This window comes from Phasianus colchicus, chromosome 4 (genome assembly GCF_987193195.1).
Source record: "Phasianus colchicus chromosome 4, bPhaCol1.hap1.1, whole genome shotgun sequence".
NCBI classification, from domain to species: Eukaryota; Metazoa; Chordata; class Aves; order Galliformes; family Phasianidae; genus Phasianus; species Phasianus colchicus.
In genome coordinates, this window is record NC_143439.1 from 40,096,029 (window position 1) to 40,117,907 (window position 21,879).

A 21,879-nucleotide genomic window follows, 5' to 3' on the forward strand; every position below is an offset into this window, starting at 1 on the left:
TTGATTCAACCTTTTCTTTGATTTGACCTCAGGCCATGAGACTGGTGTACTTTAACACGCCTTCTTCTATTTTTCTTCTAAGTGGATCCTGAAGTTTCATTTCAGTAGCTGTGATCTGAGTCTACTCTAATGCTGGTCATGTCCTAGCAGGGGCTAAGGGGCTGGTAAGTGCTGTTTTAAAAGCTTTGCTGCCCATCTCAACCTTTGTCCTTCTTGCCCTGTGGAACAGCTGAATGCTGCTATGTGGTTCAGCTTTTCAATAATAATAATATCTGCTCCTGCATTGACCTGCAAGAGATCAGTGCAGTTAATTGCAATTAAATATGCCGAGAATTACAAGACTAAATACCCTAGCTACAAAAAAGAGAAAAGTATTTATCCCTAAGCATGTTTATTCCAGCTATTTAGAAATATTAAGAGAAAAACAAAATTAAGGGACAGAATTAAAAGAAAAAAGAAAAATTAAGTGGAAGACTTGTGGACTCTGGATTCCAGCATGATGTCTCACTGAATGAGTATTTCATACAGTTTCACAGTATAAGCTCTTCTTCCCATTTTGTTGCTAAATCCAGTGACCACTTCACAAGGGAGGAAGTTGAAAAAACAATAACAACAAAAAAACACAACACAATGCCCAGAGTGGGGAGAGTCCAAGGTACACGCTCACCAAAGCATTTGTAAATACTGCTAACTTGCTAATACTACAGCAACAGTGTTACCTACTGTACTTGAAATTAAACCACTCAGTGTACAAAAAGCCTTGGTTTGCTGCCTGCCTTCTTCCAAGTGCTTTCATAGTTACCTGTACCATCCTATCAGAAAATCCTCTGAACAAATAAAGGAAGTCATAAGCATAGAATTAATTCATCTCTAAATTAAAATAATCATGTAATCCTTCAACCTACCAACTTACCTTTCATCTCGGTATTTTTTAAAATTTATTTTACCAGCTTCACCAAGTGGCTGTAATAAAGTGTCACATTAAGGTATTCATATTCATTAGTGTTCAGGTCTTTGTACTTTTAATAGTGTTGGAAAGAATCTACAAAGAGTCTGTATTAGGCGGCTGTCCAATCTGGGTGTTTGATCTCCTCCTGACTTCAAGAGTCAGAAGAGAGAAAAAAAAATACAACATCGAGAACAGTTCTTTTCAATGTCAGATGGGTAGTATATGATTTCTGAGGCTGCCAAGTGGTAATTGGTGTCTGCCCTGACCATCGTACAAATAAGACTTGGAGCCAATGTAGAGTCATGAGTCCCTGCTACTGACGGAGTGAGTCAGGATACAAGTAGGCAGAAATAAGTGCAATTATTATGAGAAGAACTTGAAGAGGATCTTTTCAGAGCTCAGTTCCTTGTATTAGGAAGCAGACAAGGCTACTGAGGAATCTTTGTTGTTTGTCTTTTTTTTTTTTTTGCCTTTACAGCAGCTCAGTGGAAGGAGGACAGGTATAATTTGACTTAAGAACAGCAATTACAAGATGCAGAATGTTTATAAGAGCAGAGAGAGTTCCCCTTCCACATGTCATGTTAAATCCAGGCCTGGCCACCTGACTGGGGTTTTACAGACCTTTCCATGGAAATAGCTGGGCTGATTGCTGAAATTTCAGAGGTGCTTGTAACATCATGCTCAAATAAACCACTCATTATGACCAATCTCAGTTTCAGTTAATGAAGTTCTCTGATAGTATCTGCACCTCCATAATAACCTATCCTATTTCAAATACTCATCAAGGCATGACAGCATATTGATTTGATGTAAAGATGCATCATAAATGGAAAAAAATATATTAAAAATTCACTAAAATGTTGTTGGGGAAAGCCAACTGACTAAGCAGATTCATCAGACCTATATGCTCTGTACAGCTTTGGGTATTGTAAAGGAGAAAGAAAATAACCTAGGGAAAAAGGAAACAGGAGAAACCTATGCTAATTGTTCCCTCAGATGTTTGTAGACACTTTTCTACAAAAAAAAAAAAAAATTAAATCTGATTAAACCTTGCATAAGATAGGGAGGCAACATTTTAAGCTTGGTCTCCTGAGAAATCAGTCATCAGTGCCGAGGAACAACAGCTTTGCTACTTAGCCATGACAGTCTAGCTTATCTTAATGCAAATCGGCAGCAGTTTCCTGTATGGCAGAGGGAGACTGAAGAGAATTACCCTCATTAACAATATGAATTTTTCACTGAACATCAACAGCAGACTTAGGACTTCAGAGCCACTCCGTGACTCAGGAACCCCCTGCTGTGAGCAAAGAGTCTGGAGCCATTTTTGGCTGAAGCCACAGTTGCATGTAGGCAGGGATACCTGCTGCGGCTGGTGGGCACAGATTTTGGTGAAGAGAAAGTTTCTTCCTGCCAAGTGGGTGGAAGGCTACCCACTCTCTAATACTTAAATGTCAGGAAAAAAAAAAAAAAAAAAGATAAATCCATGAAGATGAATTCTTATGCAGATGCATCCCCTACTTGCCAGTACATGCTGCTTCACCTGAACCACAGTACGTCCTTGTGCACCCAGCTAGCTACCCTGGTGCATACTCAAGTGTGTGCATAAGTGCATGATGGAATTAAAATGTCTTGGTGAGCTGGGAAGGTGCTTCTCTCAAAAACTGAAATGGCATTTTCTTTAAAAGGGAAGGGAAGGATAATAGGCTGGTATCAGTATACTCCACCACTTATATGTTGCTTGGATGTCAGAAATAACTAGGATATTTGAAAGGGAAAAAAAACCCTGAAACTACACCACCTGTAGCTCTGCCCAGCAAGACATCGTAATTGCCTCCAAAGTCATTAATCAGCTCCAGATCAATCTTATCTACCAGCAGCAGGCAGCCAGCTCTCCATTGCCACCCATTCATCATGCTAAGCCCTTATTCCCTGCTCCATTAGCCACAGATCAGGCCTGAGTTAGGACATCCAAGTACCAGCTGCTGGGGCAAAACACCACCACTGCTCACCTCAGCTACCGGAATGCCTTCAGGAGGACGGCACTGGAGCAGGACCTCTTGCTCCAGGGACACTTCTTTCCCCAGGGGCTCCTGCTCAAAAGTCTTCCTGAGATCTGGGGAGAGAAGAAGAATTAACAGTATTAATAAATTAGTAGTATTAATAACTGCTTGCTTATTTCATGTTTCATTGTCATACGACCAAATAAGAGAAAAGTCTTTTTAAACAGAGAAAATAGAATATTTGCTCCCTAGAAAGTAGAGCACTTAATAAAGACTGAGGCATGTTTTCACTTCATTCAAGCATGAAGTGGTCAAAGGTTTCATAGCAGATTTATTATTTATATTGTGGTAGTACACATGAACCCAGCCAGGAACCAAGGCCTCACTGTGAAAGGTCACGCCCAGACATGGAACTCAACAAGAAAGAAATTCCTTCTTTGGATAATTTATGTTTGCAAAGAGATTCTGGGAAATACTAAAGAAAGTTAAAGGAAATTATATAAGCCTGTAAAACTAAAATACATAAGCTGAGTTTCCTAAACTCCTGCTTTAAAGTGTTTGTACTGCCATTTTTAATCATTAATTTTACAAGTTTAGCTCATCTGTCTTTACTATCTCACTATTCCTGTAGTACTAGATAACAACAGTCATAATGTGGAGTCAAACGACATATGGATCTGTGCACAGCACCACAGAAACCTCAAAGGCAGAGGAGCATCAGATGTGTCTCCTAACCATGGAACTGTTCATTGTACTGGGCAGATGCACACTTCGGCTTTTGTACATCTGTAATATATTTGCACTGGTGTTAAAAAGGACTTGAGAATTTCCCTTCTTACTACGTCTGTATTTCCACCACGCACTGGCATCCTCTGTGTAGTATCAGGGAGGATGGGGTTTTGGAGAAGTGAGCATCCAGCCCTAGTGACAGCTGGGGACATTTCTCCCTGCTGTTGGCTCCTGCTGCAGGTAGATGGAGGCCATGCTGGAAGCCATGTCAGAGAGCTGATCTATCTTTGAAAAAACACCTTTCAAAAAAAGGGATTTTAAAATTTTTGTTCTGAAGTCAGACAAGTTCCCTATGCCAGTTCATGGCAAGGTTGTGCAAATAGTTGTGTCATACTAGAAATAAACCCTATGGGATCAACTTAAATGCTAAATATTTTGAAGCTATAACCTATGGCTGTTCAGGAAAACTTATCACTGAAGTGAACCACCTTACAAATAGACTATCCAAAGTGCTATCTTTCGTCTAGAATCAGTAATTTTGTCAGACAACATGTGAACCTTCACACGGTTGTGTGTGTTGTCATCCTTACTACACTGGAGGTCCTCCAGCCCAGCAAGGCTACCTCATGTGAGAGTGACCAAAGCAAGACAACCAGCAAGAGCAGTGCTGTCCATGATGCCTGTGGAGCTCCCACTGTGCTGCCAACCCCAGCAACACCAGCTCCAGCCCACCCTCTGACAGGCTACCCAGAGGACACACTGGCTGTACAGCTCAATTTGAGTAATTTTTTTTTTTTTGCGGGGGAAAGAAGACTGAGAGGGGGTCTGGTAAAAGTTTATAAATATCTGAAAGGAGATGGGAGGTAAACAGATGAGGCCAGGCTCTTCTTGGTGGTGTGTACTGATAAGGCTAAGAGTAATGGCCTAAAACTTGAATACAGAAAGTTCCGTAATGGCCTAAAACTTGAATACAGAAAGTTCCGTACTAACATATGGAAGAACTTCTTCACAATAAGGGTGATGAGGAAGTGGAACAGGTTGCCCAGAAAGGTTGTGGAGTCTCCTTCTATGGAGATATTCAAGACCCATCTGGGTCATTTTTAAAATCGTATCACTGTTAATTCCACAGATATATCCAAAGGAATTCTCTCTTCTTCAAAGAGGAAGAAAGAAGTGCCTTAGTGCACTTAATGTACATATGCGTGTATGCATACGTGCATGGTAGGAAAATTATAACAGACGTGCTCAAATAGCACAGCCGAGGATAAATAAGAAAGTTACAGTGCTGGTAAGAGAAGCATATAATACTAATAAATTGTGCATGAATAATAGCATTCAGGCGTGCCAATATAGAGGGATTGATACAGTGGAGCCAGATTAGACAGACAAGAATCTGAGGCTTCTCCTTGGATCGCTGATTTACTGTCATCCCTGCCTTCCCAAAACATTTGTAGAGCTCAGAAGTTCTCAGCAGCCTTATTCTTGCACAGCAATCACCTACTCACAAAACACTCCCCTCTAAAAATCCTCAGTTTTAGTGCATACAAAAGTAAACAGCATTAAGTCTAGAAATGTGTAATAACAGTAAAAAAAAACCCACTCACTTTACCTTCTTTATTATCACCAGCTGGAAGTGCTGGGTGTGCAGGGCTTGTTTTCTCTGTGAAGCTCTCCAGCGTGGATATGGGAGGTGCAATGAATCCTGTGGGAATGGCCCCTACCAGCTCCCCTCCCACCCCACTTGTTGGTGCCATTGGATTGCAGCGGGTCAATGAGTCACAAACTAAAAATACACTAAGTAGGTGCCTTGACATAATAGACAGTAATGTTCTCAAAGGAGCCATTAGATACTGTTGAGTAAATGATACTCATTTGAAAATAAATAAATAAATAAGAAAAAAGTACATATTTGTGTATTTACAAGACTGGAAGCTTTTATACCCTATTCTTTTGGCTCCCTCCCACGTGTTTACAGCTTAACCCATGCAGAACTACTTACCACCTCGTGCTGCAGCTGTGCCACCTACAAACAGCTACAGGCAGCAGTTGTGCAGGGCAGCTTCTACCTCACCAGGCATATGGTTCACTGATTGCGAAAGACAATCATGGTAATAAGGTGAGCTCTAAATTACGAAGAAGCGGAAAGCTTAGGAGAACAATTTCCTCACCTGCTGTGCTACCGTGAAACACTCTACTGGATTAGCACTGCATTTTGCACTGACTTCTATTTTTCATGGCCCTTGCAGTATGACTTTTTTTTGTAGATAACAAAGATTTCCTTCTAATTCTTCAATCTGCAGCTTCGTTTTCCATTTAATGTTTACAGTCCTCATGACAACTTCACACTGCCGACCAGGAGTGGGTGAGTGTGCTAATGTACTAAGGGACTTTGGATCATTGCCAAACAAAGCTTTCTCAAAGACATTTGTTGTTTTTCTGAAGTGTCATGTCTGTTACAACCACTTGCAAGCAGAAGGAATACATTTTCACATAGAATGGTAAAAGACAAATAAATACATCCAATTTTTTAAAACAAGTTTTCAAAATCTTCAGAAAATATGCCTGAAAAAAAAAGCAAAACAATAAAACACTCGATCCATTCTGAGTCAGGACCTCTTTGTGAGAGACAGTGTGAATTATTAAAGCTTTTGGTCTGCAGCAGCCCTGTAAACGTGATGCTGAGAGAGCTTTCTCTACCCTCACTCTCAATACAGAGAGACACAAAAAGAAGGCAGCTGCACTTTCTCTCCATTATTATTTTAGTAATGTTGAATAATCTCTGACTGAGTTAGCAATGCTCTCCCCATTGTACAGGTAGTACTGCTGCCACAACTCATCTCTTCAGAGCAGATCAAACCTTGCTAGGAAGTGATGCTGAGAGGTCCCCCTCATTCTGCCAGTGGCTTCTTCATGTGTGTCACTCTGCCACCAGGCTTAGGGGTCAACACAGCACCAGCAGGCATTTCCCCTGCCTCTCACACCCCTTTGAGGATGTCTTCATAAAAAGAAACTATGGAGGAGAATTAAGATTCCGACCCACCACCTTGAGCCAAGCTTTTTCTTTATTAATATAGGGTCTTAGTAAATTCAGAGGGGGCTCTTGTGGCATATATTGCAGCACATTTACAGCATACTTAAGATGAGACTTTCCTCCAAGACTCCTGAAATACTTCTCCACAAGCCTATCTGTTAAGGACAGATGGCTGCATTCAGAACTGCATTGAAATGAGAGAATTTCCACAAGCATAAAACTGAAATAGTGTAATGGGGAATCAAAACTCAGCGTACACCATATTGTTAGCTTTATTCCTGAATTTCTATGCTTTCTGAGGAGGTGAGCATTAGAGCTTAATTTTTATGCACTGTTAAATTCCCTTTAAGTTCAATGCATTCTTAGCTAAGAGAACACTCAAAAGTTGCATTTTTACCAACTAAAGGTAATAGCTTCTATATAAACTCACAGTATTTCCTCACTTCCTTTAGTAGCTGTCATCTTCTAAGAAAGAGCAAAGAATGGCCCTAGTCTTCTTTTTAATCAAATCGATTTTATATCCTTACTGTTGCTCTGTTTTTTGCTGTGACAGGTGGGTGGGTAAAACTTTAAAGATATCTTTTATCATTTCTGAGAAACGTGAGAAGAGGCAGACCAGATGCCTTAAAGGCGGTGCTAATGTAAGGGTAACTAATGAATGAGAATGAAAAACGGACACTTGTCAGCCAGGAATTAGATGTAAACCATAAATGAACTGAACAATGCAGCATTACTGTCAGGGAAAGATGGATTTCTGCCCTTGGTAGACCTTAAAGACACTTTATCCTGTGCTCCTTATAGTAACTCCAACTTCAGCTTTCCTTCTATGTAAATATTTCAAAATTAAATGGGGAAAAAAAAAAAAAAAAAAAAAAAAAAGCAAGCTTTAAGAAAACAAATTGAAAAGCCACATTATTTTTTATCCAACTTTCACATTAGCTATGGCCGCTGAGGGAAGTATATTTGATGTATGCCTTCAGAGAAATAAGTTCTTAAGAATGCAAAAAAAACTTCATGAGGAGTACATATATATGGCAGTTTGCTTTATATGGGTAGCACATGCAGGCATACATATAAAACCAAATACATCTTATGCAAAAAATGCCATTAAAACACTAGAAAAGAGAGAATATGGCATGACACTTTTAAACCATTACTAGTATACTAAAAGTTAGGCAAGCTCTCTTAATCAAGTCTATCTCCTATTGATGAGAGTATTCTCAAGTGGCTAGATTTGTTGATGTTTTAATTTTAGTTAACTTAATATGAAATACTTCATCAGAAAAATAACTTTGGAGAAAGAGTGGGAAAATGTCGATGATGTTCTAAGAAATGAAAGGATCCACATGCGTATGAAGGCACATCTCACTGCATTTATTTTCCAAACTTAGATAATTGATCCTGAGTTGGAGCAACCTGAGTAATACTGTAAAACTGGCCTGTTCCTCCTTCATCACTTTTCACTGTGCTGGTGGAACTGAGAAACACCTTTTTCTTTGCAAAAAAAAAAAGGTGTTAGAGACTAAGCTGAAGTTCCAAATATAAGAAATCATGTGCTATGAGACATAGTTTAGCCTCTCAGTTCACAGTTCTCTTCTTTCACTTTATCCTGCGTGGTTCTAGCTCTCTGTTGTTAATTAGATTAAAGCAGGACACTGAAGCTTTCCCAATTCACAAGACATGGTTAGAGCTGAGCTGGCCAGGAGCAGCCCGGGGAGTGAGTCTTCAAGCTATCATCCCTTGTGACCAAAATCAGCTCTCACAGTCCAGCAGCTGATGGGGACAGAGAATACTTCTTTCAAGAGCACAGTATCTTTTGAGGGTACAGCCTGACTCGAGATACTGAACAAAGTGATGCATACCCCTTGCCTGCTGGTCTACCACCTGGAAGATGCTTTGCTTGAGCCCAGGGCCTGCACTTTTCTTGTATGTATTGTGTCTTTACAGTCTGAGCAAACGAAACATTTGTCCTACCCTCATTCTGCTGATAGCATTTTGAGACAGAGGAGGATAAAGCTTACCCTTGGCAATTCCTTGGAAACTCACTCACCCTCTGCATGGCTCCAAAGAACCATTTGTCCCACTCCTCCATATTCAACTCTAAGCTAGCTTAGCCAGGTACTGGTGGGATAGAACTCCCTTTTGCAACAACAGCTTTCATGTGGGCTAAGTCGATAGTAAAGGGCCCATACAAGACATTTGGTATTGGTACAACTGTAAAAAACACAAGCAAGCCCACTTCATAAAGAATTCACTGAGCAGATGGGTTTCCAGCACGCATCGATCACACCATTCCCCTCCTCTTATATTTTTACTTGATAGCTAGATATTTCTTGTTTTTCTTTGTAAGCTTAACCTGCAAACTAACTTACACACTTAATTCTTTTCATTATTTTATTTGTTGATTAAATATGGGACCTAAATATCATTTTTCAAATAAATCTAAATGTAAAATTGAAATGACTTAGCCTCAACAGGCTCTAGATGGCAGATTAACTAAATGCATTGAAGATAGGCATTAGAAACTCCAGGTGCACATTACAATTTATACGTAGAATTGAATTAATAGCACACTGAAACAGTAAAACAGCAAACAATTTATATAAACATGGCATTTTTTTGTTGTTGTTGCCCTCCTGATGTACTACTCTGACTCACAGAGCTATCTTCTCACGACCAAAACATATACAAAATTTTGTTAACTTCTGGTTGCATCTCTGTCTCACCATCAGGCACTAAACAGACTCCACTGAAAGATGATTATTTCTTGAGCATGTCAATATAGGCAGGATATTCTCAAGGTTCCTACCAGGGGATTAAATCCATATAGATTCATTAAAGGTATTTCTTTTTCATTTAAAGCAATGTTAACAGTGAAGTGAATGTCCATATTAATCTATAAAGCTGCAAGTCCTTACTATAAAACAACGTGATTTGTATTTATTGCATTTGGTACTACTTATTTATGTGTATTTATTACTGCTGCAATTGCATGCTGAAGTTTGAGAGCTGGTTGTGCCTATTAATTTGGGAAGCAGCACACAAACATGCCTATGAGGAGAGAAAGACGAGTATCAAGTGTGTTAAATGCTCGGTTAACTCCATGCTGCCCTCCCTGTGATCTGCCGTTGTCTCTTCAGCAATCTCAGCTCCAGATCATGCCAGGCAGTAATCCCCTTATTAACTGTAAGCAGCAGATATTGATTAGGAGCAACTGAAATGTGCACAAGGAAGAAATTAAGATCCTATCTCTGCTAACTCTTATATACACTTATCAAAGTGCAAAAAATGTTCTTTTTACTTGCTTTTAATAGCATACATCCTGGACATGCCTTCCTATTAAAACTGCCAAGTGTTATCCTTCCCACCTCTCTCTCCACCAAACTTTATACCTACTACAAGGTGCTTTGGTGGGTATAGGCATGTATCATAGAATCACAGAATCACAGAATCCATAGAATCCATAGAATCCATAGAATTCCAACTAAGGTTGGAAAAGACCCACAGGATCATCCAGGCCAAACATCCACCCATCACCAATGGTTCTCGCTAAACCATGTCCCTCAACACAACATCCAAACGTTCCTTGAACACCTCCAGGATCAGTGACTCCACCACCTCTCTGGGCAGTCCATTCCAGCGCCCAACCACCCTTTCAGAGAAGTAGTGTTTCCTAAGGTCCAGCCTGAACCTTCCCTGGTGCAGCTTGAAGTCATTCCCTCTAGTCCTATGACTAGTCACACGAGAGAAGAGACTGAGCTCCAGCTCACTACAACCTCCCTTCATGTAGTTACAGAGAGCAATAGGGTTTCCCCTGAGCCTCCTCTTCTCCAGACTGAACAATCCCAGCTCCCTCGTAAGCCGCTCCTCATAAGACCTGTGCTCCAGACCCCTCACCAGCTTAGTTGCCCTTCTCTGAACACGCTTCATGGTCTTGATGTCTTTCTTACAGCAAGGGGTCCAACACTGGACACAGTACTCAAGGTGCAACCTCACCAGTGCTGAGTACAGGGGGACAATTACTTCCCTGTTCCTGCTGGTCACACTATTTCTGATACAAGCCAGGATGCCATTGGCCTTCTTGGCCACCTGGGCACACTGCTGGCTCATGTTCAGTCTAGCATCAATCAATACCCCCAGGTCCATTTCCTCTACGCAGTCTTCCAGCCACTCCACCCCAAGGCTGTAGCGTTGCCTGGGGTTATTGTGGCCAAAGTTCAGGACCCGGCATTTGGTCTCGTTGAATTTCATTCCATTGGCTTCAGCCCAGCTATCCAGCCTATCCAGATCCCTCTGTAGGGCCTCACTACCCTCAGGCAGATCGACACTTCCAGCCAGCTTGGTGTCATCTGCAAACTTACTGAGGGTGCACTCAATGCCCTCATCCAGGTCATCAATAAAGATATTAAACAGGACAGCCCCAGCACCGACCCCTGGGGAACTCCACTCATAACTGGGCGCCAGCTGGATTTAACTCCATTCACCACCACCCTCTGGGCCCGGCCTTCCAGCCAGTTCCTTATCCAGCCAAGAGTGTACCTGTCCAAGCCACGGACTGCCAGCTTCTGCAGGAGAATGCTGTGGGAGACAGTGTCAAAGGCTTTACTGAAGTCCAGGCAGACTACATCAACAGCCTTTCCCTCATCCACAGCACTGTCCTGGATTATGTGTGTGAAGGCAGGAAGAAGAAAGGCACTGCAGCCCCAATACTAAAAGATGAGATAACGGAGTGTCAATAATGAATCCGTGATTTCTTTCATATCTGCTACTTTTATGACTGTATACCCTTGTAAGTGGAGATAAACCGTCAGGTAAGCCAGTCTACTTTTCGATACCGCATTTATCTTATCAGTATACAGCATCTGACATGCATCTATTAGTTACATTCCTTTGAAAAAATGTCTGGGGAGAAAAAGGCTTTTAGATTAGCACATAAGAAATGAATATGAAATTATACAAAAGATTAACAAGTTCATTTCCTTACTACATCAGGGCTTTTTAAAATGAAAAATAAAACTCTTTCTTTCCTTTCTCTTCCTTTCTGATTTAAGGTAAAAAGTAACAAAAAAGGAAAACTAATCAGTTTATTAGACTAAAAAAGATTATTCAACGAAATTACAGTGAAAGCTGATATTTTCTTAATAGTTTTCAACAAATTGAAAACTGGACAACAGCTCACACAGCTCACATTCTCATTATACCTTCTCAAGGACGGGCTGGGTTAACATCATGAAGTCAGTGAGGCTACACCACAGAACTGGAGGAAATGAAAAGTGAGGCTGCTTTCTGCACATGGGCTCAAAGCAATTTGTCTTATCCACCCCGTTATTATCTGATCTAAAAATTAGGTCAAATCCTGTGGCTATTGTTTAGTCTTTATCAGATGCATTTCCTGGTGGGTTTAATTCTTGCTCACTCAGGCCTCATTCATCCTTTTAATAGGAATTGTCTCTGTTAGGTCTTAGCTGTTCAATGACATCTGCCTTGTTACATAAAATTCACATCAAAACTTTATACTAGGCTTGATGTTTTTCAGCCAAAGAAAAAGGCACCTCAAATCCTCCCTTCCTCTATGTCAATGAAAGTAACTATAAAAAAAAACAAACAAACCATGATCAGAAAAACTGTATCAAAACCTATTAGCAACTCCAACACACCTGGCAGGATGTGCCTGAAGTAAATAAGAAATGTGTGAACAAGTAGGAAATGCATTTTAGCACTTTCACAGACCGCTAAGCCAGAGAACGATATTATATTTTTCCAGCTCCACAAAGATGTACATTGAGAGCCCCCACTATGCAGTTTACTGTGCTATCAAGAATGAGAGAGTGAAAATGAATCCCAGCATATCTGCTGGTTCAAGAGGACAAAAGGCTCAGCTCTGCTCTCATGGGAAGTCTAATGCCTCAGGAAGATCAATTCCATGGCATACGAAAGAAGCTGAAAATAATGATGTTTCTATCACCTGCTGTTTCTCCTCGTTTTCAGAAAAAGACAGCCCAGAAGGGAGTGGCTTCGTACCCTACACGAACACTTAGAGGAGCCTGGATGTTGGCTTTAGACTGAGACTCTTCCTGTTTATATTGCTAGCATGAGCAGCCTTTAAAATGTAGCAGCATCTTCCCTCCATATTTATAGATTACTCCCTTCCTGAATAACTGAAACTCTTACTTGGCCAGGGCGATGCTGCAATTGATTTTCATAGAGAACTTTCATTGACTGGGTTGTTATATACTTTCTGACACATGCCTGACCCTGCATTAAACAAATACAAGCCACTTTTCCAGGATGCACATTTTTCACACTTTCAAATTACTTTTCAGTTAATTCCATTACACGCTCAGTGAACAGAGATGTTGAATGCTATTTTTTTGTTTGTTTGTTTTAACAGAGTGTGGCTCCAGTCTTTGAGATGACACTGTAATTCCAGAATAAGACCAGTGATCATAGGGGAGAAAAGAGAGAAAGAAGGAGAAGGAAGAGAGGGAGAATGGCAGAATATTTTTTTTCTTAATGTGATTGGAATGGCAAGTTATGCTACAGTTGCAGCTATTGAGATGACACCACCAGGTTTGGGTATAAAAATATGCCATAATTTAGCTTAAGCAGAATACTTTGAATGCTCCATTCACTTCACTGATACATAGAGGTATCAGCACCCCCTTTTGTATGAATTAAAAATGAGAACTGCATTGGTGCCATAAGCATGCAACTACAAATGCAGGCAGAACTGGACACTTCTGCCTCTCCTAAATCTTGGACATCCTTGGTCTTCCAGATTCATAAATACTACACAGACCCTCCCTTATATCCCAGTCTCATGGCACATTGTGTAGAAGACTTTTCAGATGTATTTAAAGTTTAGGTAGGACACAACCATTATAGTACAGATTTGATCCTCTGAAATAAATATTGTGAGTATTAATAAACAAAGATACAGCATAGTTCACTGTTTAAAATAGTAATCTTGCAAACAAAATCACATCACAGAGGGAGGCATGTAGCCTTCATCAGCTGTTCGAGTTCTTAAAAGAGTGGTCCTGAGTTCCCTGAGAAATTTATAGAAATCTGTGAAATTGGAAACAGACAATTCTGCACAGGTGTCTCTACAGTTGTTTGAAAACCTGCAGTCTGACAGCCTAACACTTCAACTCCTAGTCCCAAGGAGTGAAGGTTTTGACTTTGGCTAAGTCAAAACTGTTGAAGAATCCCAAGCTCAGGAACAAATGATAAAATCTACACTAAAATACCAAAGCCATGTTTGAGTGACAAGCATGTAATACTCCCTAGAATTTCTTTAATTAGACTATTCTAAAAGAAAGCCCAAGACACTACAAAAATCACTAAACTGTTCTTCTCTCTCCACAATATGGTAAGAAAAAGAAGTAAAATCTGTATTATGAGTATTTTTAATAGAAATTTGGACACCTGGGAAGAAATGTCAATTGATATAAAAAAAAAAAAAAAAAAAAAAAAAAAAAAAAAACTTGTGTATGAGTACAAAGATTATGTTATATATAAAAATTCAGTGCATAGATGTGACAATGCACGGAAGTGATATGTATTTAGAGTTTCTAACTGCATTAATACAGTGGTCATCTGTCACAGGCTAACTGGCAGGACATGAAAATCGACTTAATGAGTTAACACAGAGCTCATAATCTAAAAAACCTGTTCAAACATTGCTAAGCCTCCCTGAAGTGCTGACTGCTTGGAAGAAAAAAAAAAAAAAAAAAAAAAAGGAATGCCTTTTTTGTTTCAGTACAAAATAAGAAAATAACTGAAGTCTTGAAAAGCTTTCTAGCATATGGAAACACTATATACATATTTAATAGCATTTCTAATCTTTTAGAGTGACCATGTGCAATATTTTTAATTACCTTAACTCTGGAGAAATTCTTCTCTGAGGCTAGTCTTGTGCTCAAAGGTGGAAGTCCTCTATTTCCAGTAAGTTACTTGGAGTAAAAGCATTTGAAAATGTGTATTTGAGAACTTTCACAAGAACAAAACAAGAATAAAGCTCTAAATGAAGAGCTTAAAACAGAAGAGTCATCCTATCAGTCCTTCTTCTAACGTGTCAATGAAAAACTTTATTTGGCTGGAAGATTTCTCCGTTTTCATTATAAATTGTTAAGGTTGGTGCAGGAAATATAAGTATGCTGGAAACTCAGCTCTTAATGACCTTTTCTCACAAAACGTGTTTTTGTTGAGATGAAAACTGTGGAAGAGATACAATTCTGGGTGAAATATTTTGTTCCCATTATATAAAACAGGATTTGATTGTATGAAACAGGAGTCCCAAGTGTGGCTACTCTATTACAAAGAAAAGCAGCTCTTTGAAAATTAATGAACATTAAATATTTGTACAGTCAAATGAAGATCTGTTTTCAGGAAGCTGCCTGCTCTGAGTTCTTGGGGACTAAGCTGGGAGTTGTCCATAATAAACATGGAGGTTAGTAACCGTGAATAACAGTGATGAAGTGTTAGGGCTGAGACAACAGCTTGCAGTCTTATATTACCAATCTCATTACATGATATACTAAACATGTGCTTTTTTTTCTTTTTGTAGCAAAAGTAGCTTTAGATATAAAAGAATGCTTGTCACCTTGTTCCAGAGCTTGCTTTGACAATGTTGCTACTCATTAGCTTCAGACACTTGAGACATGTAATTGTTGTACACAGGAAATATTGCTTTTGCTGCTTTCCTCCCACACAAGGGAGAAGAATGAGATCTCAGAATCACAGAACCATGAAAATGTTTGGAGTGGAAAGGACCCTGAGAAATCACATGGTCCAATTCTCCCCAACACCATGGGCAGGGATGCTTTCCACTAGCTCATGTTGTCTAAAGCTCCATCCAACCTAACCTTGAACATCTCCTTGCTCTTAAAAACAGGATAAACAGATTTTTTTTTATGCGTCTGAAGGACTGAACTTTAGTACACATCCATAACGTTAGAAAACACAAAGTTCAGTGTGTGGGACACAAATTCTCTCTCCCAAATGGCAGAGACTCCTCTTTCCCTCACTCCTCCCACACCGGCACAGCACTCACATGCAATGCGGACGTAGGCCTTGCGGCTCTTGGTGGTGCCAGCTGAGCTCCAGGCAACGCACTGGCACCAGTAGTCCTCGGGCCCAAAGAGCTCCTCCACCTGCTGGCGGGAAATCTCGATGCTCACCTCACGGACAATCAGACCTGGGAAGGTACAAAGAGCACTGATCAGAATTATGCATACAGGAAGGAAGAAAAGAAGGATCAGAAGTCTGCTTGCAAGGTTGAGACCTTCTGATGCTCTGCCCATCTTGCAGCAATAAGGATATGAAAGAAGAAAAGCGACAATTTGTTTGCAAAAATACAAGAAACGATAACTGAAAAATAAATCACTCTGATCATGACTTTTATCACATATCATGTGTCTGTTTGACAAATAAAAGGATAAGCACCTCAGCTGACATAAATTGTATCATGTCCACAGGATGATTTACATCAAATGATGATCCAACTTGGTTTTATTTTCATACAAATATCAGAAAATTATAGAGTTATTAAGCTTATATAACTCCCTTAGCCCTCTTGCATTTTACCTGCTTTGGCTAGTTGGATACGCCATGGGGAGATATCCTGCTCGCTCTGACACTGAACTGCACAGAAAAATAGATTTTGCTATTTTAGAAAATGTCTTGGTGCTCTGTAATGATGGGCACAAGTGTTGCAGCACATTTATAGCAAGATGTCAGTTTGGGGGCTGTTACTGTTACTGCCACACATTCTGGAAATACTGCAGGATTTTTTAGATGATTTTGTAAGACATTTACAATATACTTCAATGTCTGACAGCCTCCCTGGCCACAGTTTGTCTCAGTGCCGTCCCTAAACACATCTGCCCTTACCAGCAGACCACCAGATTTGGCCACATTTCCCACAGAGTACTCTCTGTTGGAAGCTCTTTTACTTCTAAGTGCAAGAAAGTGTTGTGGTATCTCAGATATCACTGCAGGAATTGTTGGTAATGGTAATCATCTAACAGCCACCACTGAACTTTATACCAACACATCCTCTTTCTTCACTTAAAAAGGCATAGCCTGTCCAAAATACTCTTAATCCCTGACAAGATATCAGAAGGAAGGACAGAAAGGAGGTGCATGCACTCCTTGTCAATGTATTTGGTCTTTGTTGTCAATGCCAAAGTACCAACAAACCATTAACATGTGTCTGCCTGCACAAAACACCATCACCTTTTCAGAATTGTGCTCTCGCAAACAGCCTTGAATACAAATTTTCCACAGGCAAATATTTTGTGTAGCAGGACTGATTTTCTCTTTCTTTCTAGAACTGCCAGGAAACTGAATGGCAAGGACCTTGGCTCACAGCCTGCTCAGTGATCTCCCATCACCATATACCAAAGGCTGGGCTATGAGCCCTTCTGCTGAGCACAGTCTTGAGCCCTTTAAGTCCCCCACACAGACTACAAGGTGATATTCATGCTGAGAATGCTCCTGCCTGGATGGCTTGCATGTTCTTCAAGCGAGCCCTTTGATTTTGCCTCCAGCCTCATAGAGGCTCCATTCAGGGAGCTAAGGATTAATTACTGTTTGTACACACCCATGCACTGTCACCGGGGCTCCATGCTGTTTGCTTCCAAAACTCAGCTAACACCAGCAGAAAGGAATTCATGCATGTAATATCACAGGCCTCTCTGCTGGGAATGCCTTCTAATGAGATGCATTTTCCTGCTAGAGACCATCGCAGCCTAGCCCTTTTTTTTTATTTCATTATCCTTGACATCTTCAGCCATTGAATAATCAGATACTTTGGGGAAAATACTTAATAGCTTTCCCCTCTTGAAATGAAATATATAGCAACTGAGCTCAAAGAATGAAAATCAAAGTCGTGTGTGAACACCTGATTTGCAGCAAACACTATAATATAAACTTGTTCTGCTTTGATGAGCTAATTTGGCTGCAGAAGGGGTCTGAGGGGTAGCTTTTGTCCTTTTGAGAAGAGCATGAAGAAAGGAAGGAGGGAACATGTACATTACATGCATAAAATCATTATATTTTCCCTGCGCAACTGCAGTTTGCCTAAAGATTACTTCAATTCATTCCCAGTTTTTATAACACTAGCCCAGGGAGCCTTAGGAGGTTACAATATTATTTTTTTGTAATATGGCTGATTATGACAGGATTTGATGGAACAGTGGACTATGTTACCCAGAGGCTGAGGCAAGCAGGCTCATAATGACAGTCCTGAATAATAGTGATTATGAAATATTTTTAACATCTGTGACACAAACACATTTCTCTGATAGCCTGTTGAAGATACAAACCCACACAAAAACAGCTCCCATTGAACAATACCAGCAGGATATTTTTCTTTGAATTTCCAAGATGTTTCCTAATTCAGAATTACAAACTATCCCACTTAGTATGTTTTGGGAGAGCCATAAAGTACTGATAGGTATCAGGTTATTCAAATTGATTTGGCCTTTGGACATCAAATAATACCAAGAGTTATGTCATGGCCAAACAGGAGCATACCTTCAGCTGCTGCCTCCTTCTGCTTACAAGCAAAAAAAATGTGTCTTTTTCTTTAAGGTGAACTGTTTTTTATAAATTCAGAATCTATCAAAGCAGATGGCGACTTTTTGTTATCACCTGGGATATAAGGATCAATGACCAGAACTTTGGGTGACAAAAACGTAGAAATTCCCCACAGTGATATCTCCACTATATTGATTTGTTCCCTGTGCTGCACAGCAAGCATCTGAGGCATGTAAGGGAATCTGTTGACTGTGCTGCTTTTCCCTCTGCCTTGGCACAAGGAAGGGTGATGCAATCACTCTTTCCCAGGACTGCTCATGGACATCACTTTGCACAAAGAGCCACAATGATTTAGGAGGAACATCTCACCAGCTTCAGACTCTGGGTTAGGCACAGAGGGATATCCTTCTCTTGCTGCATCAAAACGCAACCCTATTCCTTCTGCTAACATGCCTCACCATAACCTGAATAGGAAATGCCTTTTGAGGCTGGGTTACAAAGAAGATATTTACCAAGGTACTTCAGATAGCAACAGCCTCGTTACCAGCTGACAGATTGCTGTACATCAGATTTCATAGAGAAGGTGGTTCAGTATGTCTGCTTTCATTCAGCAGTATATCGTTCGTACACTTCACATGTAGAGTTAGCACAAGACAGCTTTAGGATGATGACTTCAAACAGTCATCTTCATTTTATTCCTTTCAATCTACTTTGCTATAGTGATAAGCAGCAAAATGTCACCCCCTCTCACACAGTATCTCTTCTATTTTACCTTCTTTACTAGAAATACATTGATACTCTCAGTCTAGCTCTTCACATATAACTACACAGCAAGTGAAGTTATGCAGCATACTTTTACCCTATTTTCTTAAAACACCTGAGAAGGCTGCAAAAATCCAAAATTAAAACAGTTCCTTACATTGTGCCACAATCTGAAAGAAGTTATGATTTTCCTATTTTAAAGCAATGCAATAATAAACACAACTGAAGGGAAACAACAGGAATGTAGGTAACTAAAGAGCTTGACATCCCTCATAATGTTATGCACAAATCCACAAAGAGCATCAACACAGGACTTCCATCTCCTACTCTGCCTGTGACAATTAACTAAAATGGGAAAGAGAAAGGTATTTGCTTGCTTTATCCAAACTTGATTTGCATTCAGCAAACTGAGAACTGTTTCCGTACCCACTTTTGCAGCCACTTGAATCTTGGGTGTCTATCACAGGTAAGTGAAGATACTGGGTCTAATTATGACCACCTTATTTCTTGGCAACAAGAAGATTGTGAAGAAAGAAGCTTTAAAACAAAAATACAGAGAATCAATGTAATTTAAAACAATTCTCCAAAATAAATGCTGATTGCACACTGAAAAAATACAATTCCTTAAAAGCACATTCTTGGGTTGCTGGGTTCTTTCTGCATAAGTGTTTCTCTTCTGATCTGTGTGAATGAGGAAAGATTCAGCAGAGTTCCCAAGAGATTAGCAATGTAAGAAGTTTTAGAACTTGAGTGCAAGGAAGGATGAAAATCTTTTGGGAAAAAAACAAACAGACAAACAGCAACACAACAAAACTAAAAAAATCTTCTTGTTGTCTTCTCCCAGTCCTGAGTATACGGTTCTGGATCAGTTGGGCTACAAAAATGTCAGAGAGCCTGCTCAAGGCCAGGCTACTTAAACACACTGATTAGACTTTTAAAGCACTTAAATATGACATCAGATAAAGATGTTCCATTGTTACGCTTTCCATAAAAAGAAGTCCAAAACCTTTTAGGAGACTAATTATTTAGTTAGGACAGAGGCTGGCTTACGAGAAGGCTCAGAGCCTCACAATAATCAGTTTATGATGGCATTCCACAAATTAAATAGGTTCTCCAAGAATGAAAAGTTCTGCATATTTAGGAGCACAATTTACACAATTATTAATGTCAATAAACTAAATGTATTTCTGAGACTGACACAAGTTGGGCTCCGAAATGGAGCAGCAGGAAACCAGAACTTCGCATATTTTTGTATTTGCATGTTAACAGGAGATGAATGGGTAGAACAAGGCAGAGGGCAACGGGAGCTGTGCTCAGCGTGCCTGCTGCTAAGGAGCACAGCTGCATGAACGTGGGGGAGAGGCATGGGCTAGGGGTACCCATCAAAATAAAATTACTACCCCTCTTGGAGCAAAAGAAAGAGTGGGGAGGAGATTGTGGTTTATATATATACTATCTTATTATAAGCTGTATCCTAGAAACACAATCAAGCCCAGACATACTCCATTCACACAGTCCCCAAGTGCTTAAGTTATTAGCGGCTCTACAAACTGTGAGCTACATAATCTGGTCTTCAGAGGCAAAAATGTTATCATTTTAAATGTATGCAAATGTAATGTAATTGTATGATATTATGGTACATTATTAGTAACTGCAATAATAACTCATGGGTTCTATCTTGCACCTACTGAAGTAGTTGGCAAATTTCCCAATGATTTTAATTGGAGCAGATATGCCAGTCAGAGCCATTTCTTTCCAGAGGGAAACAAAAATATCTTATAAGGTTCTGCAAATGTATATGACTGCTTATGGTGAGAAATGATCACAGTAAACATCTGAAAACATCAGAATATTAGCAATTAATCAAATGCAATTTTCCAGTCCGGAGTCAGTTGAGGCTTCAAAGTCAGTATCCACACCTCACTGGGAATGGCTCTGCCAAGAAATTATTTCAATATATTTTGGCTGCCATAAATGTTAGGCATTTGATATTAATACCCTGTGTGTGTGAAACTATTCCTCAGGACTTCAACAGAGCAATTTTTGTGGAAGCATTATATTGGCATGTATTTGACCCTCTGGCACAGTACTAACCAGAAGCTATTTAGTTACAACACTAAACTGTGCTTCCGAGCTCCAAGAAATAGGATGCATAATTTATTTTCTCTATAAGTGGAAATTCAGATAATTTTTGTGCTTTTGTGCTTTCATTTGCCTGAGAGGTATTTCATTAATTAGCAATCACATATGCCATAGAACACATTTCTTAAGGAGACTGAACTTTATGAGCTGCTGGTCTGGAGAAAGACACTGTTGTGATACATGCATATAGATTGCAGGTGTCTCACAGCCACTGCAAGTATGGAAATATAGCTTATTTGCATGCAAGCAACTTGCAACCCGTTACAAGTTTAATGTCTTGAAGTCAGTACTAAGAGCAGTCTGCCAAAACTGGCTGCTGGTACTGTTGGCTCTCTTTCCTTAGACAGTCACAGGTTCCCCTAAATTCCACAAAATTTCTCTCTGTGCTGCGCAGAAGGGAAATAGAGGTCAGGGACCATATTTCTTGAGGATAGAGATGAGGTTCTGGGGAGTCAAAACAGCTATGGTGTAGGGAATGCCAAGTGCTGCTACAGTCACATCTTACAGGCAGTACATAGGTCACCCTGAAAGTAATGCTTCCTATTTATTTCTATGGAAAATACAACAGATACAAAGAGCATGATAACTCTAGTTGATAGAGAAAATTCTCAGCTACAAAAGACTCTTTTTCAACATAGCCACCAGCATTAGCTTTGCATTTTCACCAGCAATGAATAAGAGCCTGCATGCCATGCTCCTAAAAATCTACACCAGCAGAAGAG

The 21,879-nt window shown here is 39.9% G+C and overlaps 1 protein-coding gene across 2 annotated transcripts in view; it reads right to left on the reverse strand.

The window, feature by feature from the left end:
- The window catches only part of UNC5C (unc-5 netrin receptor C), a 240,106-nt gene that overhangs the window by 52,606 nt on the left and 165,621 nt on the right, over positions 1 to 21,879 (reverse strand). For both annotated transcript variants that reach the window (XM_090139303.1, XM_090139304.1), the window contains exons 3-4: positions 15,765 to 15,908; positions 2,959 to 3,062 (exon numbers count right to left, since the gene is read on the reverse strand). In XM_090139303.1, coding sequence (XP_089995429.1) covers positions 2,959 to 3,062; positions 15,765 to 15,908 — 248 coding nt within the window. The remainder of the gene's footprint in view (positions 1 to 2,958; positions 3,063 to 15,764; positions 15,909 to 21,879) is intronic.